At 47.6% G+C, this 24,996-nt stretch overlaps 1 protein-coding gene across 1 annotated transcript in view; it reads right to left on the bottom strand.

Moving 5' to 3' along the window:
• LOC138373054 (origin recognition complex subunit 3-like) overlaps nt 1-24,996 on the bottom strand; it is an 88,208-nt gene that overhangs the window by 53,718 nt on the left and 9,494 nt on the right. Inside the window, exons 3-4 of the mRNA XM_069339074.1 lie at nt 11,529-11,794; nt 11,243-11,381 (exon numbers count right to left, since the gene is read on the bottom strand). Coding sequence (XP_069195175.1) covers nt 11,243-11,381; nt 11,529-11,794 — 405 coding nt within the window. The remainder of the gene's footprint in view (nt 1-11,242; nt 11,382-11,528; nt 11,795-24,996) is intronic.

Raw genomic sequence — 24,996 nt, 5'->3', positions numbered from 1 at the left:
CCTGGACCTCCAGGATGCTTATTGGCACGTCCCGATTTATCCGGGGTTCAGGGACTGGCTTGGTTTTGTTGTGGGGGCTTCGTGCTTACCACTTTCGTTGTCTTCTGTTCGGCTTGAACCTGGCACCTCGCATTTTCACACGCCTCACACGGGTCGTGGTGACCCGTCTGCGTCTGTTAGGTGTTCGGGTGTTGCCCTATGTTATGATCTCAGCCTGCAGGAGAAACGAGTCTCCCCCTTGAGAGTTATTCAGCAAGCCTGACCTAACCAGATGGTCTAGGATATATAGAGGCGATAACACAGATGCAAAATAGCTGGTTGGATATGATGAACAATTTAAGATTATGGGCAGTGAAGAAGAAAACAGATAAATGACTGGCTAGGAGATGTGGACATTTTGCTGGAGGCGTGAGTATCGCTTCTGGAGGGCTTTGACCTCACTTGAGGCCAGACATCGCAGGGGGAAAGCCGCGCTCCGTTTGAGCTCCCGTCAGAAAGGAATCCCTAGTGATATATCTCCAAGAGAAGAAAAGTGTGTAGACGTGCCAGCTGTAGAATCGAGCTGGGAACGTTGTGGTCTCAAGTCCTGGTCGACGAGGAGAGTATTAAGCCGCCCAGAGACATTTTCGTGGGCTGTGGAATCGCCCTGACCAGGCTTCGTCAGAGGGAGGAGCGCCCTCGACCAGATAATCTGTGGTAAGCACGATATACGCCAGTTCATAGTGATTGCTTGTAGTTGGTCGTGTGCCCAGCGACAGTAGCAATGTTTATTTATAAGTTAGACATGTTTTAATAAGGCAGAAGGCCTGAAATAAGAGAGTGAAGAGGGAGGAACACGGAGCGACATCCGTCTCCTCTGAGCGCTGGCAGGCAACTGAGGGAGCCCGGCTCCTGACGGCGGAGGACCCTCCCTTAGTGAGGAGGCCCACCGGGCAAGGTGAAGCATGGAACCGCCCAACGGGGGAGTCCACTCTTACAGTACGTAGAGGACAGATAGAGGTTTAAGGCAAACATATTGTGTGATTATTTTTGTTTATGTGTTAAAGGGGAAACATTTTTATTGGAGTGTCGATGGGTTGCAGGTTTGTCTTTGGGGAAGAAGTTGCTGAGAACTTCGAAGCCAGCACAGATGAAGTAGTTGATGAGACTCCAAGGTAGTGGAGGCGAGGACCTCGAGCTGTGAGGAGAAGCAGTGAAGAGGAGTGTCACGTGCTTCTGTAGAGGTGGTGAAGCACCATAGTTGCTCGAGGAAACTTCATGGTGTAGCAGCCAAGAGAGCTGTGGAGGACCCTAGCAGAAGGGTGAAGCACCGCAGTTGCTCAAGGAAACTGCATGATAGCAGCCTGGAGGAGCTGCAGAGGATCCTGGTAGTGAAGCCCGGAAGAACCTAAAGATATCAGGGTAGTGAACTTCCAGAGGTGGAAGGGAAGTTCTGGTGGATTACTTGTAGGGAGTTGATAGTGTTTGGTTGTCATTAGTGTGCAAGACGCAGTGAGAGGTGAGTGATTGTTTGCATTCTTATGTCAAGGAGTGTTTTATACTGAAGTTTAGAGTTACAGTCGTAGGCTGGATTACCTACAGATGTATGTGTTCTAGGACTGATAGAGTGATCGATTGATCATTGTTGTGTATCAAGGAACATTTATACTGATATATGTTATTGCATTCACATGCTGATTTTCCTTGTACACGTTTATAGATACATATATATTTCTCTTGTTGATAGTACAACAGTGTATGTAGACTTGATCTACTTGAGGAGGTTGATAGTATCAGGTGGTGAACCAGGAGATAGGATACCACTTGATAAGCTAATGATAGAGTTCTGATGGTGTTGGAGTGCAACCTGATTGTAATAGTATAGAGTATAGGATTCATTGTTATTATATGTGTGTATGTATTGTGTATGTGCCTTGTCCGGTAAATGTATTCCAATTTGCTGGTGTTTGCCCTTGTCCTAGTGAGGCTTCCCATGATATAGTACAGAAGAAGAGAGAGAGAGAGAGAGAGAGAAAGAACCAAGTACCACTGCTGTGGACAGGGTAGAAGGTAATACTAATAAGTCAAAAGGTGATTGAGGAGATCATATCACCTAAGGAGAGAGTGGGGAGTCACAGCGGCTCGAGTGGGTGTGTGCACATGACAACGAGGCTAAGTGTTGGAGCCGCATCCCCTAAACGTGTGACGTTGAGCCCCTCTCCAAGAGCCAGAAGCGCCTAGTGTGATCTCTTAGTGAGGTATAAGCACTCTACCGAGTTGTGGGTTGGGTTGTCTGTAGAGAAGGATCAACGACGAAAACGACACCAACAAACACTATAATACCTACCTGGTTTGGGCTCCCAGCCAATCCGCTTGTCTGCTAGTCAGGGATCTGGTTCTTTCTCAGCTCGCCGGGTTCGGGTTCTTGGTGAACTGGAGGAAGTCCCATCTGGTTCCCTCCCAGGTTCGGACCTGGCTGGGCCTTGTGTGGGACTCTTGGACCGCTTCCTTGTCTCTTCCTCCGGAGTCTCTTCTGCAGCTGTGGTCCCGCTTGTGCCTGTTTCTGGGGGGGCTCGAGGGTCTGTGCGGGAGCCTGAACTTCACGATGCTGGTCTACCCACTGGGTCAGGTTTGGCTTCGTCGGCTGTTCTGGTTCCTTCAGGGACGTCCCTTCCGCCTCTCTCGCGATCGCTGGGTTCGGACCCTGGGGGCTTTGCGTCGGTTGCTGCGTCACCGGCTTCCTCTTCGGGTTTTTCGGGGTTCAGTGCCATGGCGCCTACCCGAGCCCTCGCTCTATGTGTTCACGGACACATCGTCTCTCGGCTGGGGCTTTGTGACCAGTGCTCACTGTGCCGGCCAGGGTCGGTGGGGTCCGTTCTTCCATCGGGCCCACAGCACTGTGCAGGAGTTCGCGGCGGTGTGGTTTGCTCTTTGGAGGATTCGAGTTGCCCGAGGGTCGGCGATCCAGCTCCATTTGGACTGCTTCCCGGTGGTTCATTGTCTGAACCGGGGGGGGGGGGTTTCGATGTGGTCCTTGGCTCTTTGGAGGTGGTCGCTTCGGGTGACTCGTCTGCTGAGTTCTCGGGGTTTGGCTCTCCTGGCAATTCACTTGCGGGATGTGTCCAACGTCTTGGCCGACGGCCTGTCTCGTTTCGTTCCCCTCTCCACGGAATGGATGGTCGATGCCGACTCTTTCCGTTGGCTTTGCCAGACGTTCGGCCGCCCCGAGGTGGACCTCTTCGCGTCGGCGTGGTCGCGGTGCCTTCCCCTGTATGTGGCGCCCTTTCCCGACTTCGAGGCCGTCGGGGTCGACGCCTTTCAGCAGGACTGGTCGAGGTGGGGGTTCCTGTACCTCTTTCTCCCGGTTCAGCTGTTGCTCCAGGTCCTGACTCTCAGAGACTTACCAGGGGAGAGTTGTCCTCTTGGCCCCTTGGTGGCCGGCCCAGCCGTGGTTTCAGGCGCTGCTTGCTCGGTGTCCAGATCCGGAGGTTTTTCTGCGGCTCCGCCTCTTCCAACAGATTGGCCCGATACTTCATGTGGCTGGTTCGATCTTCTCCTCGAGTCTTCACTTATGGTATTTTTTACTCAAGTTTATCATCATCTCTATGGTGATCAGGTGGCTTCCTTATTAGTGTCCCACCTGCGGGCTTTGTCTCGGCGGCAGTATGAAGTTACCTGGCGGTCCTTCCGGTTCTTCTTACGTCTTCGATGTTGTACTTCCCTTTCTGTTAGGTGGTGTTGTCCTTTCTCTCTTGGTTGTTCCAGGACCGTCTTTTTATGCATAACGCTGTCGCCACATATCGGGCGCCGCTGGCGGAGCCGCTTCAGCTTGCTTTCGGTATTGATGTCACATCTGCGCCATTTCGCAAGCTGTCTCGGGCGTTGATTCACCTCTGGCCTGCTCATGCGCCGCCTGAGCCGTCCTGGTCTTTGGACAGGATGCTCTCTTTTCTTTCTTCTTCTCGTTTTGTTGTGGCCCCCTCAGTTCCGGATTGTTTTTCGAAGGCTCTTTTCCTATTGGCATTGGCCTCTGGGGGTTGGGTGGGTGAGCTTCATGCTCTCCTCCGGCACAGAGGTTTCTGCTCCTTCGGTCGGGGTGATCGTTTTGTAAGTCTGCAGCCTTCTCCTTCTTTTCTGGTGAAGAATGAGACTGCTGCGTTCAGGAGGGGCCCTTGGGTTGTGGATGCTTGGTTGGTACGGCCGCAGGTGCATCATGTTCTGTGTCCGGTTGCGGCTCTCCACCGTTATTTGCGCGCCACAGCTTCTGTGTCCGTGGATGCGCTTTGGGTTGATCCAGTTTCCCTTCTTCCCTGTTCGAGGGTGCAGGTCTCCCAGGTCGTCTGCAGGGTTATTAAGGCTAGCCAGTCTGCGGTCTATCCCTGTGCCCATGATGTCCGCAAGTTTGCGGCTCTTGCCACCGCCTTTGGCAATATGTCCTGGGCTGACATTTGGGCACAGGGATTTTGGCGGTCGAACAGGGTCCTGGCTGCTCGTTACCTTGTAAACGTTCCTGGGCCTGGTCGGGCCTGTGTCGCTTTGGGTCGGCGGATGCAGCCAGTTGTCTCGACTTCGGGTTGAGGAGTGAGCAGCAACCGCCTCCCGGGTAAGTCCCTATTCTTTCCTCTGTGGGTAGTTAGCTCTGGGGAGCCGTAGGGACTCCCCCCAGAAAACCAGCGTTGAATGTAATGAAACGGCATTTTCTGGCCGAGTCCCAGAGGCTCCCCGGCATCCCTCCCTCCCTCCGGTCGGCGGTTTCTCGCTTGTTTTTGACATCCAGCCTCAGACCTGGGGTGTGGATCGCCGGCGCGGTAGGTCTGGGGCTCCCCCTTCCCCCTCTCGGGGAGGGGGGCTGCGCAGACAGCTACGCGATGACGAATGACGTCGTACTAGTTTGCTCGTTTTTGTTTGGGGAGTTCTATCCACACATTCGGCTTTTGGTTGCAATTTTCACCAGAATAGGAGTTTGTTTTGGGACACCTACCTTTCTGGGTGCCTAACCCGGTCGATGGCAGACATAGAATGCTTCCAATTACACGGGGGGTTTCTATAGGCCATTGCTCCCATTGTCTCTCTAGAGGGGGCCAGGTTCTGGCTCGTGGTCCTCGGTAGGCCCATAAGAACTCCATACACATGACTTATGCCAAAGTCTGACATTAGCAAATCAGCCTAGTAAGCTTCGGGGAGCCTTCGGGACTCGGCCAGAAAATGACGTTTCATTACATTCAACGCTGGTTTTTTGGTCAAAATGTGCCGCATATTTCAAATGCCCTATTGACGATTTTTTTTTACAGTAAACTACTGTATACTGAAAAACTATATTCTAATTTGATGAAAATGAAGATCATATGCTATTTTGAGATAATAATAACATTAAATGAACAATTGGTGATAGTTCATATTTTTTATTCTGAATTGAAAATCTGAAGTTTCCAATATTCAATTTTAAAATTAATTTTGATTCTCTTGTTTTTCAAGTTATGCTGTGATCATTTAGACAAAGTTGGAACATTTGCCTATTTGATTATGCAAAAAAAATTGGAAAGTGTTTGTGCAAGTTTTAAAAACTTATGTTAAATTATTTTTTGTCAAATCATATATGTATGTATTGCGCGGTCTAAGGGTTAAGGTAATACGCTCATCACATGAAAATTGTCTACAGAACTGATGTTATCATCATGATAATTTGCATTTTGTGTCTGTTTGAATACTGATGTTGCCATTAAGCTTCAATAGCTTAATGGCACCTCCAAACAGTCATCACCCAATAATAACTGGATACATAAGAATACCATTTATAGATCTGCTAACTAATGAGAAAAGTAGCTGTTACCCGACTGCCACCTGCTGGCAGTAAAGTCACCACTACTAGGTTTGAGAGCCAGTGCGTCTTCACATAAATCTCGAGACACCGAAGAATGCTTTGGAAATCCGAGACCAACAGGGTGGGAATGGAAGTAATCAAGGAGCCACTCAGAATGGAAAATTTCCCTCCTGATAATGACAAAATTCTTGCTCAAGATAATCAGAGAACTGCTGCAGGACATAGCACTCATTAGAAAAGCCAAAGTAAAGTATTACCCATGGGTAAAGTCAAGAAACACACACAAGGGAAAATGTTAAATTCAAATAGGCACCAAGGGTACACCCGACAACCAGGCACCCATCCCCCAGAGGTCCAGACTAGAAACCTGAAAAAACAGGAAACACACCTGAGTAGCCTAGAAAGACCTCCGGGAGGACTCAACTGGAGTACCCAGCTAGGGAATCAAGGTAAAAACATCTGGAGGAATCCCCAACAGGAGGCCAGAAATGCATCATGAAGAGGAACTGGGAACCTCACATGGACATCCGGGGTATCTAACTGTGGAAAACATAATACTCACTCCAGAACCTAGAACACACCCTCAAGACACTGCAATAAAATACCCAACCAGGATCAAGACCGGCCCCCACCCCCACTATCAAAATAGAGGAAGGTCTGGGGTTGTGGCACAGACCTGAAGCACTAAATAGGTTGATATCAGAAGAGGAAACACTGTTCTATAAAATAACAGCAGAATGGGCACTATACATACAATACCATGGACATCTTGACTACAAAATTGCAGTGTTTGGTGCGCACTAAAATTCCTGATACTCTGGTACAGTTTTCCCGACACTAGGGCACGGTTTTTTCCCAGCCCTCGGGTGCTGTTTCCTCTGACACTTGGGTGCGGGTTTTCCCGACACTCGGGTGTGGTTTCCCCAACACTCGGGTGCAGTTTCCCCAACACTCGGGTGTGGTTTCCCCCCGACACTCGGGTGCAGTTTCCCCCCGGCACTCGGGTGCGGTGTCCCCTGACATCCGAAAAAATGTGAAACTTGACTGAAAACCCAGTCCTGGCCTGCCAACTGCAAAAGGGACAACAGTTAGAAAGTGAGTGAGATGACTTACATCAGGGCAGCCAAAGGTGATTATGGTGGTGGGGCCTCATGGTGCTCAGGGTATGGTGCCAGGCTGACCAACTGGTAACCAGCAAGAGCACCAATAATACTAAGTTAAAGTTCCCAAGGGCCTCAAGTTTTTTATGAAGTGACCTCTGTCAGTCATTCTGGACTGGAATGAGTATTATCCCATAACTCCCTACAAGCTATAATAACCTTGATGAGACCATTTATAAACTTTCCTGTGGCATCAGTGTCAATATCTTATCCTGCCTGACTGTAGCAGACTCCTGTTAAAGGACACAGGACCTTACTTTAGGGAGGGTTACAAATCTGAAAGCTCAGGAAAGGTCTCTCATGCAGTCAATACTTACTGACATACAGTATACATACCTACAGATAAGGATGAGGTCATCTATTTGCAGGAAGAATATTTGCAGGAAAACTTTCCACATCCTCTAAAATAACTACAAGAGGTGGACGAAGGCCTCTCTTTGGCGGAGGCGGTTCATTGCTTAATTTCATCTTCTTTGCAGGAGATTTCTTAGGTTTAGACGGAGATTCCATAGTTCTGCAAGTAGATTCCATAATTTTGCATGGAACTGCCACGGTCTTGCGAGGCGATGCGATAGCCTTGTTTGGGGATACCATTATCTTGCGTGGGGATGCCATAGCCTTGTGTGGCGATGCCATAGTCTTGCGTGGCGATGCCATAGACTTGCATGGCGATGCCATAGTCTTGCGTGGCGATGCCATAGACTTGCGTGGCGATGCCATAGACTTGCGTGGGGATTCCATAGCTTTGCATGACGTTAAATCCTTGCAAGTATATCCTGCTACTTTTTGTGGGGATCCTCTTAACTTAGAAGGAAGATCATCTTGCAATGCTGTACTTGTAAGCTCCTGGAAATTGTTGTAAAGTAAGAAGCTATTAAATAAGTGTCCTAATTTTTAAGTGTACCGAAATGCATATTAATCTAATTGCTCTTCAAATACTATGGTTCTATTGTTAAACAGTGGCATCACTTTTATCTAAAATGCTTGGGACCAACAGCCCTCTTCTGCGGCAACCCGTTCTCGCAAATTTAATAAGTCAATATTGACTTATTAAATATGTGCATAGGTGACATACTTAACATAATAGATACCCTTAAAAAGATTCATAGAAAACACCGACCTTACCTAACCTTGTTAGTATCTTAAGATAAGCATCTTATTGCTTCGTAATTACAATTATTACCTAACCTATAATAGGTATAGGTTATGTTTAGTATTATGTTTAGTATATCACCTATGCACGTAGTTAATAAGTCAATATTGACTTTACGAATTTGCGAGAACGGGTTGCCTGCGGATATTTCTGTGGTTCTTGGAACACAACCCCTCCCCCCACCCCTTGTATGACTGGAAGATTATATTGATGGAAAGAATGCACTCCAATAAACACAGTACAGTAAATCAAATAAATAAAAGTAAAATAAAATATATGTAGACTACAACTAATATAATAAAAAAGAAGTCTGACTGTTTTACATAGACCTACCTGACAATAATTATTGGCTTCTGAAAAAACAATATCGAAGCAACAGACAAGTTCAATAAACATAAGCAAATTTGGGAGCAGAAGATGTAATAGACAAAAGAGTGTAAGGTTAGTCACTATCCATTTGACTCGACACAAAGCTATATTTCTGGCCCCTAATATCAACAATAAATAAAAAGGGGCTGGGAGAGGGGATTGGGGGTAACAGAAGACTAGCTGTCTGATACTTTCTTAAAAAGAAAATAAAGCAAACTGACTATTACGAGCTATCCCTGCTTCCACAGATGCTTTCCCCAGTGAATTCTGAACCTCTTCCTCATCTTTTCCATGATGTGTTCTCAAAACTGAATCCATAATTTTGGGAAATGTCAAAGTCTGATGATCTAACACATCTCAATTACACACTATCCACTCTGCTACAAGTTCACTATGAACAACCTTACCCATTCCATCTGTGTAACAGTTTTCAACCTAAAATATTGCTTTATTTTTCTCTTATACATTTTACAATATCAATCACCACTCAGCTGACTTGATGGTGATCATTTAAGTGTACTTAAACACTTTAGCATTTTGATGACCAAAACACAGCATTGAAAGTAATGAAGTCTCAATCCCGCAAGCTGAAGCGGCTCTGCCACCAGTGCACGATACGAGGCGAGAATATTCAACGTAAGATGCCAATCAAGAAAAAACAAGAAAGGAAAACAGAACAACTGAAACAAACATTGAAGAGGAACGACAAAGGGAGAGGAAATGGAGAAAAGAACACAAGGAGACTTCATACTGTCGCCAAGAGGAAGACCGAAGGTGGGCACCAACAAACCAGCCACCTGATCACCACTATCCACCACACCATGTTGGATAACAAGAACTTTTCACACTAGAGATGCTATACTGATGATGATACTTTTCAAAATGCTTGTGCTCTCTAGAGTGGAGTACTGCTGCACAGTATATAGAGTGGAGTACTATTTCTCCAGCCCCTTTCAAAGCTGGAGAAATTGCTGACCTGGAGAGCGTGCAGAGATCCTTTACTGCTAGAATCCACTCGGTAAAACATCTAAACTATTGGGACCGACTAAAGAGCCTAAATCTGTACTCCCTTGAGCGCAGGCGGGAGAGATACATAATAATTTACACGTGGAAAATATTAGAGGGGCTGGTCCCAAACCTGCACACAGAAATAACATCACATGAGACCAGAAGACGTGGCAGGATGTGCAGGATATCCCCGTTGAAAAAAAGAGGTGCAACAGGTACTCTGAGAGAGAACTTTATCAACATCAGAGGCCCGAGACTGTTAAACACACTTCCGCTACACATAAGGGGCATAACTGGCAAACCCCTCACAGTGTTCAAGAGAGAACTGGATAAGCACCTCCAAAAGATACCTGATCAACCAGGCTGTGACTCATACATCAGGCTGCGATCAGCCGCGTCCAACAGCCTGGTTGATCAGTCCAGCAACCAGGAGGCCTGGTCGACGACCAGGCCGCGGGGACGCTAAGCCCCAGAAGCACCTCAAGGTAAGGTAACCATAAAAATGGCGATAAACATGTATCACACACTCCAAACATGAAGACTGGAGAAGGCAGAATCAACAAGGTACTCCACAGGAGCCCTCTAAAAAAGGCAGAGCCTCAGGTAAACAGCCGGGTTTGGACACCGAACAAGCAGTGCCTGAAAACAAGGCTGAGCTGGTCACCAAGAAGCCAGAAATCCATTCCCCTGTTGGATTCCAATTTTACCAGGACTCGGAGCAAGAGCTGGACCAGGAGAAAGAAGTATAGAAAGCCCCACCTTAACCAATCGCGCACCACACCGTGCCACCGCGTGGTGGCATGGTGACCGCACCTCAGTTTACCAGTGCCTCCCGCCTAGTGACAATTGCGCCTGAATTATTCAAAAAGAATTTCAAAGCTTTTCGGATTTTGGGATATTTAAACATAAAAGTTATTATTATATATCTTGCCATGGGTCCCAAGAAAGCCTGTGGTAAGGTTCAAGCCAAGAAAACACATGTGCGAATGACCATAGAGGAAAAACAAGAGAGACCATTCGTAAACCCTTAAATGGTACATGGGTTGTTGAACTAGCTAGGAAGTACAATAAATCTATGTCAACGATATGCACTGTAATTGCTAAGAAAAAGGACATTATGAATGCTAAAGTGGCAAAAGGCATATCAACAATCATGAAACAAAGAGCACAAACACTTGAGAATGTTGAAAAGTTATTAATTCACCCAGAGCAAGCTGTAGTAGGCCGTTGTGTTAACCTTTTTAATGACAATGTGATGTCTCACTTCAGACAAGTGTTACAAAGTAGGGAAAAACAAGTGTCACTAGACAGGTTTTTAGTGAGAAAAACAAGCAGTGAGCCACAAGCAGGTCCTAGTGGTATGCAGAAAAAACGTGCCAGAGAGTGTTCCCCAGAGAAGTCATCACTGCTTGATGTTATAATGGAAGGGTAGAAGGGTACCCATGGCCCCTCCTCAGGCTCCCTCCAACCCTGGGAACCAACCATAATACCCATGGGGCGGAGCCCGATAGGTTCGGGCTCTGGGTTCCTGGTAGGCCAACAGAACTCCTAAGACTGAAGTAACTGTGTAGGGGACGTTCGCTATCTCAGTGACTATAGCATTAGAGAGCCACAAAGGCGCTCTCAAAGAAATAATATACATTTTATTCTAAAAAAAACTACGAAGATGCCCAATACAGTATATACGAATATTGGGAATTGTACAAAAAGAAAATTACTTAACAAGATGAGTAGTAATAACTATTATCTTACCTGATACCATGAAGTTAATACAGCCATATTAACCTGAGTCCTCTTAATGGATGGTACTTTCATCATTTCATCTTCAAAATCAAGATCTACCAAGTCATTCTGACCCATCAGCTGTGTGATCATCTTATGAATGGCACCTCTGTAATAGCCAAAACATGTCTTCACTTTCCAGAGTAAAATAAATTAAGCTTAAGCGATAGCGATTTATAACAACTCATAACTTAATTACTCTTTTAGTGTCTCACAAACTGAAAGACCTACACGAACAGAAATGGACCATCCTCACCTAAGAGTGGTGCATTCTCTACTTCGAAGCTGTGCAATGTGTGGTGTAACCCCTTCAACCAGAAGGCCAACTAAACTGCTAAACACTGCATCGTGGTCTGGCATGTTTACACCCGTTACTAAGCATGCTGTAGGTATATCTCTCTGGCCTTCCACTGATTTACCACCTCTAGTTGAAGCATTTATGGTGCAACTCTCCTCGCCAGAATTTCTAACAAATTTCACCAAGTCTTCAAATACTTTGGCATGAATACTGCTTTGTAAATCCTGAAATTAGTGGTAAAAGATTCATTATGTTATTAAATCAATGAAAAAGCAAAAAATAGAGAAAACTGTTTAAATATACCCTGATGACAGTTATTTGTGTAGCTGCAGGGAATATAAAAGGAATAAAACCAGTGTTGAATGTAATGAAACACCATTTTCTGGGTGAGCCCCGGAGGCTCCCTGGAGCTAATCGGGCTAATGTATGTTATATTAGATCGGGACATTAGCTAAGGAGTTCAGACCTACCAGGGACCAGCGCCAGAACCTGGCCCCTTCAGAGAGGTTTCAGGGAACAATGGCCCTGGAAAACCCCTTTGTGGTTGTGGTTTTCCTTAACTGCCATCGACCGGGGTTAGGCACCCAGAAAGGTAGGCATAACAAAACAAACCCCACATGGTGAAAAACTAAAACAAAAAACCGAACAGAGAGGTAGAAACTCCCTACAATCCCAAGGAAACAAGCAAACATCACACTTTACTGCCGCGCCGATCGTCCGCACAACCCTCTCCGTCCCCAGAGGGGGAGGGGGGAGCCCCGGACCTCACCGCGCCATTGCCTAGCATCAGTTCGGAAGCTAAGCTTCAACCAACTCGAAAAAAATGCCAACCAGTGGGAGGGAGGGTTGCCAGGGAACCTCCGGGGCTTACCCAGAAAATGGCGTTTCATTACATTCAACGCTGGTTTTCTGTGGGGAGCCCCTACGGCTCCCTGGAGCTTCATACCCAAAGAGAAGGAAAAGAAAGGGCTGACCCAGGAGGCGGCCGCCACAAACTCCGCAACGCGAAGCCGAGACAACAGGCTGCAACCTGCAACCCAAGGCAACAAGAACGAACAGAAGTAGACACGCGCATACAGAACGAGCGGCCAAGAACCTATGTGACCCTCAAATCCTTGCGCCCGAAATGAGCCCTAGACGTCACCAACAATGTAGCGAAAGCTGCAAACGTCCGAACAGCACGGGTGCAAGGCTAGACCGCAGACTGGAAGACTTAAAAACTCTGCGGACGACATGGAAGACCCGAGCTATGAAACAGGGAACGAGGGGAACTGGATCAACCCAAAGCGCATCCCCAGACACGGTACGCAGGTAACGGCAAAAAAGCGCAACCGGACAACACAGGACGTACCCCCGGCCGAACCAATCAAGCATCAATAACCCAAGGACCCCTCTGGAAAGCAACCGTCTCGACCGTCGCCAGAAGGACAGAGAAAGGCTGCAAACGTACAAACCTACCACCAGTACCAAAGAGCAGAAACCTGAACCGAAGGGGCTACCACAAATTGAGGAGAAGATAAGAGCCTGATCAAGGTCCCTGATCAAGGACCAGGACAGCTCAGGCGACACATGAGCAGGCCGGAGGTGAAACAAAACACGAGAAAGCGTACAGAACGGGGCAGATGTGACATCCACCCCGAACGCAAGCCGGAGTGGCTCCGCCAGCGCCGCACAAAACGAGGCGACAATAAAAAACATCAAATAACTGAAGTCCTGAAAACTCAAGAAAGGACAAGACAACCCGATGCGAAAGAGAAGACAACCTACGAAGAGCAAGAAAAAGGTGCATAGAAACACCAGGAATATCATACTGTCGCCGAGACGAAGCTCGCAGGAGGGACACCATCAACAAAGCCACCTGATCACCACAGAGATGTTGATACCCGTGTCAAAATACCAGACGCGAAGAGCCGAGGAGAAGGCCGAACTAGTCACGTACAGAACCGGTCTGACCTGCTGAAAGAGGCGGAGCCGTGGGAAAACGCCCCGGGTTCAGACACCTATCAAGCAGCGTCTGAAAATAAAGCTGGCCCAGCCACCAAGGGACCATGAGGACTACTCTCTTGGAAATGGGCTCCAACCGAGCCAGAACCCGAAGCAACAGCTGGACCGGGAGCAGAGGAACAGGTACCCCCACCTCGACCAGTCCTGCCGAAAGCAAACACCGTAAACGCCTCGCAGGTGGGTAAGGACGCAACATAGAATGGGCGACGCCTAGACGACGCCGACTCGAAGACGTCCATGGCCAGGAGTCCATACGTCCAGCAGAGCCAACGAAACGAGTCGGCGACGACTGGCCAATCTGCGAACAGAGGAATGAACCGAGACAGGCTGTCCGCTAGGACGTAGGACACACCCCGGACATGAACCTCACGGTTAGCCAAACCCCGAGAATACAGCAAACGAGCCACTCAAAGGGACCAACCCCAAAGGTCAAACACCTAAGAGAAACCCTGTGGTTCCGGCAAAGAACCGTCAGAGAACAGTCTGAATGGAGCTGAATGGTAGAGGACCGAGTGACCCGAACCCTCCGAAGCGCAAACCAGACAGCCACGAACTCCCAAAGCTCAAACCAGACAGCCACAAACTCCCGAAACGTGCTGTGAGCCCGACGGAGAGACAGACCCCACCATCCCCGGCCGACCTGGTGAGCACGGGTCACAAAGCCCCAGCCGAGAGATGACCCGTCCGTAAACACATCGAGCGAAGGCTCGGAAAGGTGCCAAGGCACGGAACCCCGAAAACCCCAAAGAGGAAGCTGGTGACGCAGCACCACCTGGTTGATACCTGGTTGATGGGGTTCTGGGAGTTCTTCTACTCCCCAGGCCCGGCCCGAGGCCAGGCTCGACTTGTGAGAGTTTGGTCCACCAGGCTGTTGCTTGGAGCGGCCCGCAGGGCCACGTATCCACCACAGCCCGGCTGATCCGGAACTTCACTTAGAAAACCGTCCAGTTTTCTCTTGAAGATGTCCAACACAAGATCCCGGAGGAACGAACCCAACGATTGCAAGAGAGGCGGAAGGGAAGTCTCCGAAGGAACCAAACAGACGCCGAAACAAACCCGACCCTGCGGGCAGACCAGCACGTCGAAGTTCAGACTCCCGCACAACTGCTCGAGCAACTGCCGAGCAACCCAGGACCCCCTCATGAACAGCCGAAGGCGGGACCACAGCCGCAGCAACGCTTCTGTTGGGAGAGACAAAAAAGTGGTCAAAGAATCCGAAACAAGACCCAGCCAGGTCCAAACCCGGGACGGAAACAGATGGAACGACCTGCAGATCAAAAGGAATCCGAACTTGGCAATCTGGAAAGAACCACACCTTTGGCGAGCAGACAAGCGGACTGACTGGGAGCCCACACCAGCCAGTCGTCGAGGTAGGCCAGAAACCGAATCCCGAGCAGAAGCAGACAGGTCACCAAGATCCGGTAAAGATGTGTAAATACACTAAGTGCCAATTACAAACTAGGGAAGGCAACAAAAGCGGCAAACCTGAAGCCCCACCATTAACTGTGCCAGTCCCGGAACCCTGGAGAGGAATGTGCCAAGAAGTGACCCGGAGGTCCAGGGGCACAATCCAGGCACCCGGCCCCCAATAGAAGCCGGACCGGAAACAACAGTTTTCCGAAGAGGGCAAAAGAATCCAGGGTGCAGGCTGCATAAGTCCAGAAGAACCGCAAGGCCCGTGTCTGCACTAGAACAGGCGGGAACCTCGGACGGATGGGGCGGAACGACCATGTCCAAACGCACCCACACCAAGATGACATGACGAAGCGCAGGGGAACAAGCCCACACTGCCAGCCCCGAACCCCCCAAAGGGGGAGAAGCCGTCCGATGCCACCAGAGGCTGGAGGAGAACCACAAGCGAGAGCTAACAAAGCAAGCTGCACCCCCAGCGCCCCATCAACAGCAAAGTGAATGGAACCCCTTCCAAAAGAAAATGTATATATATAAATACACACATACATACATGTACATATATATATATATATATATATATATATATATATATATATATATATATATATATATATATATATATATATATATATATATATATATACACACACACATATACATAAATACCTACACACACAAAATGTATAAAAACATATATACATACATGTAAATAAAATTTAAAATAAATTAAAGAAAAGAAAAAGACAAGCCGCCGACTGGTGGGCAGAGAGCACCACACTGGCCAGTTGAAGAAGGCCCCAAGAAGCCCACCTCGACAACAAAAACCCAAAGCCCCGGAACAACCACAACACGTGCCAAGACCCAAAAAGGTCAGCCTGCAAGCCAGGAAGACCTCGGAACCCCAGAAGGCAGAACCTGGTCACAAACAAGGTAACAAAGCCCCCTGAACCCACAAAGGGTCCCCAAGAGGAAGATACCTCCAGAACGAAACCAAAGAACCCAAGGGAACCTGGAATCGAACCCGGGGGAGCCCAAACTATCACATTTGCCAGCGGAATTGCACCACTGAGGGGCAAAGCACAGCACCCAGGGAAACTGCCAAAACAGACCGAAAACCGAGGGACAAGGTGTGGGAACAAGGGTAAACAGACAGGGATACTGAGCCCAAACCCTAGGGCCCAAACCCAGAACAGACAGAAAATGGAAAAACTGGTGTAAAAACCAACACCCAACTGTTCCCAGAGGAAAAGAAGACGGGCAGAACACCCCAGAAAAACAAAGAAATGGCAACATGAGGATAAAATCCCTAACAGGAGGTGAAAACTTAACCAAAACGCCAGCTCGCACACCCAGGCAACTGTAAACAAACGGCAGCGCCGCCCGTGGCCAAGCGGAGAGTTATTCACAGAAAAGAAAATGGCCACCAAAACAAAGGAGCTGTGACTGACGCAACAGACCCAAAAACACGCCAGCAAATGTGGGAAGGAAGCAGACTAGAGGGACGAAAAACCCCGCCCAGACGCAGAAAACCCAGGCCGCTAAAACTGCAAGCGGACATCCCCCACAGCCCCAGGAACCCACAACAGAGGCCCCGGAGCAGAGCCGTCCTCCACACCCCTCTGCCCTTAAAGAAAAGGAAAAGTCCACGGGAAATGCAGCAAAGATGGGCCGCTGGTAAGACCCAAAAGCCTTGGCAGGAGGAACAGGCTTGAAAACCTCCGTCCCCAACCCGAACAGGGCAGCCCCAGAAGCCGCCCAAGTCTCGGAACCAACTAAACCCCGCCCCGACCCCAAAACCCGCAGATGGTCAGGAGCCGGGAACAGGGAGGGAAAGGGGCAAACAGCACCTAAACAAAACGGGGAGGCCCCCGGGCATCTAAGTGGAAAACCAACCTAGCGCATTGCAGCAACCTAAACCGAGCTTGCAACGCGGATGCCGCCTGTACTTTGAACAGTAATGACATCAGGAGAGTACTGGAGAACAAGCAGAGAACACAACTGGCAAGACTCCGGGTCAAGGTGTCAGTGACGAAACAGGCAGCACGAAGGTAAAAGTGGCGACCATCACCCTGAGACAAGGGCACAGCAACCAACGAACCCGCACAAGACGGGATGGAACCCGGAAGACACATCCAATGGTCCACGGAGCCCCAACAGGGTTTTCCAGGGCACGTAGGCTGACTGCTACGGGAAGCCCGGGCAAGGTGTTGCTAACCAGTTAAACACCCAAGCTAACAAGAGGGGATGTAACACTGAAAACCCCTGCGACGTGTACAATCACAGGGGCCTAGCAGAGGGCCGCCAAACACTACCAGTGGAACTATAGCCACACTAGGCAGACCCCCACCAGGAATATTAAAAGAAAAACATAAGAAAAACCCCACAAAAGTACACCATTCCCAAAGGCAACAGGAACTAGTCGCCGTGTAGGTGGTATGCCGTGCAACACCCTGATGCCCTAACCAGCACAATACCAGTCCCTACCCAAGGCCAAACAAGGGCCCCAAGCTCCAGCTGGCCCCAAGGGTGAGGCAAATGCCGAGCAGCAAGAACCTCTACAGGAATGGTTCCCGAATGCCTCAGGTAAGATAACCCTGTCACACAGGGGCAGTACTCACAGTGCGCTTAGGGAAGAAAGCCCCTAAGCGTATGCAGCCCTGGTACTGATGAGGAACACCTGGCCACCGCACAATACAGAAAACACAGCAGTGAGCGCCACGAAAGCAAACACCGCCTAGGAAACTGAGGCCAGAGAAGGATCTGTCCCAGTTGACATTAGCTTACGAACTGGTGCTAGGTAGCCGGCGCGGTGAGGTCCGGAAACCCCACCCTCCCCCTCTCGGGGTGGGGAGGGGTGCGCAGACAAGCAGCGCAGCAGTAAAGTGTGATGTTTGGTTGTTTGCTTGTTTCCTTGGGATTGTAGGGAGTTTCTACCTCTCTGTCCAGTTTTCTGTTTTAGTTTCTTACCATGTGGGGTTTGTTTTGTTATGCCTACCTTTCTGGGTGCCTAACCCCGGTCGATGGCAGATAAGGAGAACCCCCAACCACAAGGGGGTTTTCCAGGGCCATTGCTCCCTGAAACCTCTCTGAAGGGACCAGGTTCTGGTGCTGGTCCCTGGTAGGTCTGAACTCCATAGCCAATGTTCCTGTCTAATATAACATACATTAGTCCGATAAGCTCCAGGGAGCTATAGGGGCTCCCCGCAGAAAAGGAACCAGTACCCTGTACTGTATTTGGAAGTGGTGAATGTTATAAAGAAAGTTTGATTTGATAGGCATCTAAGAGATAAAGTTGATCACTAATACTCTCACTTTAGCAATACCAATGCACATATTCAAAAATAAAATTGCCATGAGGACAGAATAAAGTAGAATGAAGTTAGGATTATAAGAGCAAGCCTTAGTCTTAGTAAATAACTGGGCCATGGAATAAGTATGTCATTCAGTGAATCAAGAATTGGAATTGATGATGAACGAAATGCAGGGCAGAGCTCAAGATGTATGCGTAAGAAATTAAAAACTGAAAGGGTCAAGAAGTCTAATTGTACAGTATTTGTTGTGTGTGATGAAAGATGTGAAAATTAATTTTGAGGTAGGTATAGTAAATGTGTTTGATACAAATACCAAGAATTTATAGAATAATTGTGAAAGGAAATGTGAAAAGCAGGAATGAGCTATAAGACTAATGTGTGACCTTGCTTAAACGAATCAAGGTCAACTGAGTACCTTGATGAACTAATGAACAAACTGTGGGTGAACCAGAATATGGTGTACTGAATGCGCATCTTCATATTTTATATTTCTACTCTATAAAACATCTAAATTATTGGGACCAATAACAATTTTTAAATCTGTATTCTCTAGAGCACAGGGAAGAGAGATACATACAATAATTTACAACCATAAAATATTATAGGGACTGGTTCCAAATCTGCACATGGAAATACAGTGGTACCTCGAATAACGAATTTAATCCGTTCTGTGTTCGTCATGTGAAACGGACGCCATACAAAACAAATGTCCCCATGTAACCACTGAGATGCACTGTGTTTATTGTGAAATTCCCCCAGTGTGCATGACATCAAGTGTTCCCAAAAAATCATTTTTCTTTGTAAAATGATAAATTACCTTCTCTGAACATGTCTATGTAAAAATAATTACCAAATTCCACTAAATTCCACAGTGGGCCTCGTAGCCTGGTGGATAGCGCGCAGGACTCGTAATTCTGTGGCGCGGGTTCGATTCCCGCACGAGGCAGAAACAAATGGGCAAAGTTTCTTTCACCCTATGCCCCTGTTACCTAGCAGTAAATAGGTACCTGGGAGTTAGTCAGCTGTTACGGGCTGTTTCCTGGGGGTGGAGGCCTGGTCGAGGACCGGGCCGCGGGGACACTAAAAGCCCCGAAATCATCTCAAGATAACCTCAAGATATACTTTGGCTGTGAGGACGTGGACAAGGTGTGCTGTGACGTCATCAGGGGCTGGTCGCCCGTGTGTGAAGCTCCCAGACACGGTCGCGCAGGCCATTCAAGCACTGAGTGTTGCCACAAATATATTTTCAAATATTCTTTCTATGTATTTCCAATACAGTTTTATTTGTTTCTTTTATCGTATATGATGCATATTTGTGTCCTTTACAATATGTATACAGTAGAATGTTCATAATGTTCCATGGAACTGTGATACATGTGTCAGTAATGTGTCCACAATAAATGTTTGCCACAATATTACGTGGTAAAAATTCACTAAAATTACAATATGTACAGTTTCACATACTATTTACACAGTAACACACTGTATTACACACTCAGTACTTTGGAGGTGCGTAATAGTCAACGAAGTAGTCCATGGTACCCAGCGCGACTTTGCTCTCCTTGCACCAGCTACAGATAGATTTTCGCTTCCTGTTTCATCGTTCTGTGTGCTTGCAAATAACACACTCGCGTGCACCCTTGGCTTTAGTACTTGTAGGTGGTATGTAGCCATGCTTGTAAAGTATAAGGTAGTATTGAAACGATTGTAGGAAAAGCTCAAATTGTAAGGTAGTCTTGAAAAGATTGCTTTATAAGGTCCCACACAGGAAGAGATTCAGCTAGCCTCAAAGAGTGTCCGTCAGTCAGGAAGAGATTCAGGTATTCTTGAAAATATCTATGGAAAACACCACCATGGAAGCCGCTAACACTGTTCATCTATACTACTTGTATCAGATGCATCATCACTGAACGCAGAAAATGATTCATCTATGTATCATCTATATAAATTGGAGATGGCAAGGGTGGGGCTCAGAGCTACAACTGGATACGCTTGCTGTATCATCCTCATGGGTGCTGTACTGTATCACTTGCATCTGACCATTGTGTTAAGTCCTTATTGCGCATAGCTTCACCAATATTATGACCCTTATGTTCTTCAAACAATAGAGTCTGAATTTTACTGAGTGCAATCTTTCAACATCGTGTCGGACAGGTGTTTGAGAGCCAGAGGCGCGTGTGCCACAAATGGTTGCTCACGCAGTACTAACCCAGCCAGCAGCCCTTGTCTTTCATATTCGTTATAGCAAAAGGTTCGTTCAGTGTTTGTTGGGTAGGCTGCTCCATTATGAGGATCTTTCTTTGTTTCAAATGTGTTCCATTTGTTTTGTATTTGTCACTTACGTCTCAATAATGGAGCAGCCTACCCGACAAAAACTGAATGAATCTTTATGGCATTTGTCAATTTTTCAAATTGTTTCAACAGTTCTTTTATTTTTCTTTATTTTTGTTATTTAAGAAACATGGAGCAGCCTACCTGTAGACCACCGAACGAACCTTTTTGACATTTGTTCTTGTTTTCAAAATTCTTCATTTTTTGTTATTATTTACAATTTTTTATGCAAGAAACATGGAGAAGCCTACCTGCTGACCACCAAACGAACCTTTTGCTATAAGGCAAATGAAAAATAAATATTGAACACATTTGAAAAGAGGAAAATGTCATAATAGTTTGTTCAGTGTATGTAAGGTAGGCTGCTCCATTATTGAGACGTAAATGACAAATACAAAACAAATGGAACTCATTTGAAACAAAGAAAGATTGTTATAATGGAGCAGCCTACCTGCCAAACACCGAACGAACCTTTTTGACATTTGTTGTATATCAGAAATTTCATTTCTTTTTTCCTACAAAAACATCAATACTTTGCAACATCTCAGCAGTCACCCCTTTATATCCCAGCATCATTAGCATCTTTAAACAAGAACAACATAATTTATGTGCATCGTCGGAGGCGTCTAAGAATGTGCAAGAAGCAGCGCGACCCCACCATGTGGTGTTGACGTTACTCAAACAAGCGTTCCCCATGCAGAACGATTTGACGCCGTTCGGGCCGTTCGTTACCCAAAATGTTCGCCTTTTGGGGCAATCGTTATGCGAGGTACCACTGTAATATCACAACGTTATTTCCAGCAGTAGAAATGGCAGGATGTGCAAAATAGCCCTATTGAAAAGCAGAGGTGCAATAGTTATGCTGAGAGAGAACTGTATCAACATCATACCTGGAAAGAGTTGCAAGAGTTCTTCTACTTCCCAAATATGCCCAGGGCCAGGCTCAGATTGAGATAACTTGGTCACACAGGCTGTTGCTTGGAGTGGCCTGCAGGCCCACAGCCACTACAACCCAGTTGGTTCGGCACTTCTTGCAGGAACTTATCTAAATGCTTCTTGAAGACATCCACCTTTGTTCTGGCAATATTTCTAATGCTTGCTGGCAGGGTATTGAACAGCTGTGGACCTCTGATGTTCAGACAGTGCTTTCTGATTGTGCCTATGGCACCTCTACTCTTCACTGGTTCTATTATTCTGCATTCCCTTCTGTATCTTTTGCTCCAGTATGTTGTTATTCTACTGTGCAAATTTGGGACCTGGCCATTCCAATATAAAAGGCCCAAGACTTCCCGACACTCCCCCGCTACATATAAAGGGCATAACTGGCTGGCATCTCACAGTGTTCGAGAGAGAGAGAGAGAACTCGATAAACACCTCCAAAAGATACCTGATCACCCAGGCTGTGATTATTCATACATCTTGGTGCACACTGTGCCCAACAGCCTGGATTTTAATCCCCTTGAACAGGTTGGCATTTTAATCCCCTTGAACGTGCCTGTGCATGGGTCACTGAGGTAACGAAAAATACACGGGCCAGAAGCCGGCATGGGAAAAAAAGTTCGTAAAACACAGGGGCCAGAAGCCGGCATGGGAAAAAAAGTTTGTAAAACCCAGGGGCCAGAAGCCGGCATAGGGAAAAAAAGTTCGTAAAACCCAGGGGCCAGAAGCCGGCATAGTGAAAAAATTCGAGAAAACCCAGGGGCCAGAAGCCGGCATTTTAATCCCCTTGAACGTGCCTGTGCATGGGTCACTGGGGTAACGAAAAATACACAGGCCAGAAGCCGGCATGGGAAAAAATGAAAATTGCCGGCTTCTGGCCCGGTTTATACTACTACCAACCAAGAGGCCTGGTAAGAGACCAGGCTGTAGGGACATTGCTCCTTGGAATCACCACAAGGTAACCACAGGGATAGGTAGGTAAGGTATTACTATTCTTCTGCATTTAGTAGTACAGTACTGTACAGTACTGTAAATACTATTACAAAATGTTTAATTTTTTAAATGTATAGCATTTCTTATACATCGAATCCAGATGACCAGAGGTTTCTCCAGATACAAGTATACAGGCAGAGAGTTTAAATCAAATCCGGATAACTTTCTACCTACTACTTGTTTATATCCGAACTGAAATCCAGACAACCGGAGATTTTTCCGGATACGAAGCTGGGCATCGGGCCGTACCGTATGAATCCCGTATGGCTGTGGCTCGAGGCACGTGATATTGGTAGTGTTGGGGTGGGTGGTTTCAGGGTAAGGGGTATCAAGAGAGAGAGAGAGAGAGGAGAGTTAGCAGGGACTGCCTGGGAAATATGGGGCATGTGGAGGGGCCTATAATCTGTATTGTATACAACAACCCTTCAACCAGTGAGGCCTCACAAGCAAGCCATGGACCTTCAACCAGTGAGGCCTCACAAGCAAGCCATGGACCTTCAACCAGTGAGGCCTCACAAGCAAGCCAAGGACCTTCAACCAGTGAGGCCTCACAAGCAAGCCATGGACCTTCAACCAGTGAGGCCTCACAAGCAAGCCAAGGACCTTCAACCAGTGAGGCCTCACAAGCAAGCCATGGACCTTCAACCAGTGAGGCCTCACAAGCAAGCCATGGACCTTCAACCAGAGAGGCCTCACAAGCAAGCCAAGGACCATCAACCAGTGAGGCCTCACAAGCAAGCCATGGACCTTCAACCAGTGAGGCCTCACAAGCAAGCCAAGGACCTTCAACCAGTGAGGCCTCACAAGCAAGCCAAGGACCTTCAACCAGTGAGGCCTCACAAGCAAGCCAAGGACCTTCAACCAGTGAGGCCTCACAAGCAAGCCAAGGACCTTCAACCAGTGAGGCCTCACAAGCAAGCCATGGACCTTCAACCAGTGAGGCCTCACAAGCAAGCCATGGACCTTCAACCAGTGAGGCCTCACAAGCAAGCCATGGACCTTCAACCAGTGAGGCCTCACAAGCAAGCCAAGGACCTTCAACCAGTGAGGCCTCACAAGCAAGCCAAGGACCTTCAACCAGTGAGGCCTCACAAGCAAGCCAAGGACCTTCAACCAGTGAGGCCTCACAAGCAAGCCAAGGACCTTCAACCAGTGAGGCCTCACAAGCAAGGCCATGGACCTTCAACCAGTGAGGCCTCACAAGCAAGCCATGGACCTTCAACCAGTGAGGCCTCACAAGCAAGCCATGGACCTTCAACCAGTGAGGCCTCACAAGCAAGCCATGGACCTTCAACCAGTGAGGCCTCACAAGCAAGCCATGGACCTTCAACCAGTGAGGCCTCACAAGCAAGCCATGGACCTTCAACCAGTGAGGCCTCACAAGCAAGCCAAGGACCTTCAACCAGTGAGGCCTCACAAGCCATGGACCTTCAACCAGTGAGGCCTCACAAGCAAGCCATGGACCTTCAACCAGTGAGGCCTCACAAGCAAGCCAAGGACCTTCAACCAGTGAGGCCTCACAAGCAAGCCAAGGACCTTCAACCAGTGAGGCCTCACAAGTAAGCCCAAGAATTCTTATCTTCAAGATGTGTAGCATCAATCAAGAAGAACTACAACAAGGTAAGCTGAAGTTTCTGTTTGAAATTAATTGCAATACTGCACTTGAGTATTTCATAATTATAGTCTGTGTGTGGCAATTCAAATTATGTTTTTGTGGAACAATTTTTTTTAATATGTTCACTTTTGAACTTCTCCGGTAAAAAGTCAGCTAATCCAGGTGTCAGGCTTAACCCGGATGGGGGTCCTTCCCATATAGTCCGGATAATCGAGCTCATGCAGCATCCAACTCCAAAGAATAATGGACTAAAGAGAACTCCTCTCCAGATTCAGACAATGAACCACTGGGAAACAGTCTGAACTGAGCCAGAACACGGAACCTGGAGGAATATGAATCTTCCTCAGGACACAACACATGTCCACAAACTCCCACAATGTTCTGTGCGGTCGACGAAAAGGTGGTGACCAATGACCCTGACGCTCACCAGCCTGGTAAGCACAGTCACCCAGGGCTGCTCCAACACAAGCAGGCAGTGGTCAGGAGCCGAAGCAAAGCTGCCAGAGAAAGGGAAAGTGACGAGGACCAAGAATCCAACACAAGGCCCAACTAACTCAAAACCTGGGACAGAACCAACTGGAACTTCCAAAAGTTCACCAGGAACTCAAATCTGGCAAACCAGGAAAGAACTAGATCCCTGGCTAGCAGACATGCAGACTGACTGGGGGGTCCCACCCTAGCCAGTCATCAAGGTAAGCCAGAACATGAACGTCCAACAAAGACAAGTCACCATAACCAGAGCCAACCTGATAAAACCCTAAGGAGCCAAATTCAAGCTGAAAGGAAGAGCTCGAGAGCGGTAAGTCTGATGTCCCACTAT

This window comes from Procambarus clarkii, chromosome 41 (genome assembly GCF_040958095.1).
Source record: "Procambarus clarkii isolate CNS0578487 chromosome 41, FALCON_Pclarkii_2.0, whole genome shotgun sequence".
Taxonomy (NCBI): domain Eukaryota; kingdom Metazoa; phylum Arthropoda; class Malacostraca; order Decapoda; family Cambaridae; genus Procambarus; species Procambarus clarkii.
The sequence above is the reverse complement of the archived record's forward strand: the minus strand, read 5'-3'. Positions and strand labels throughout refer to the sequence as shown.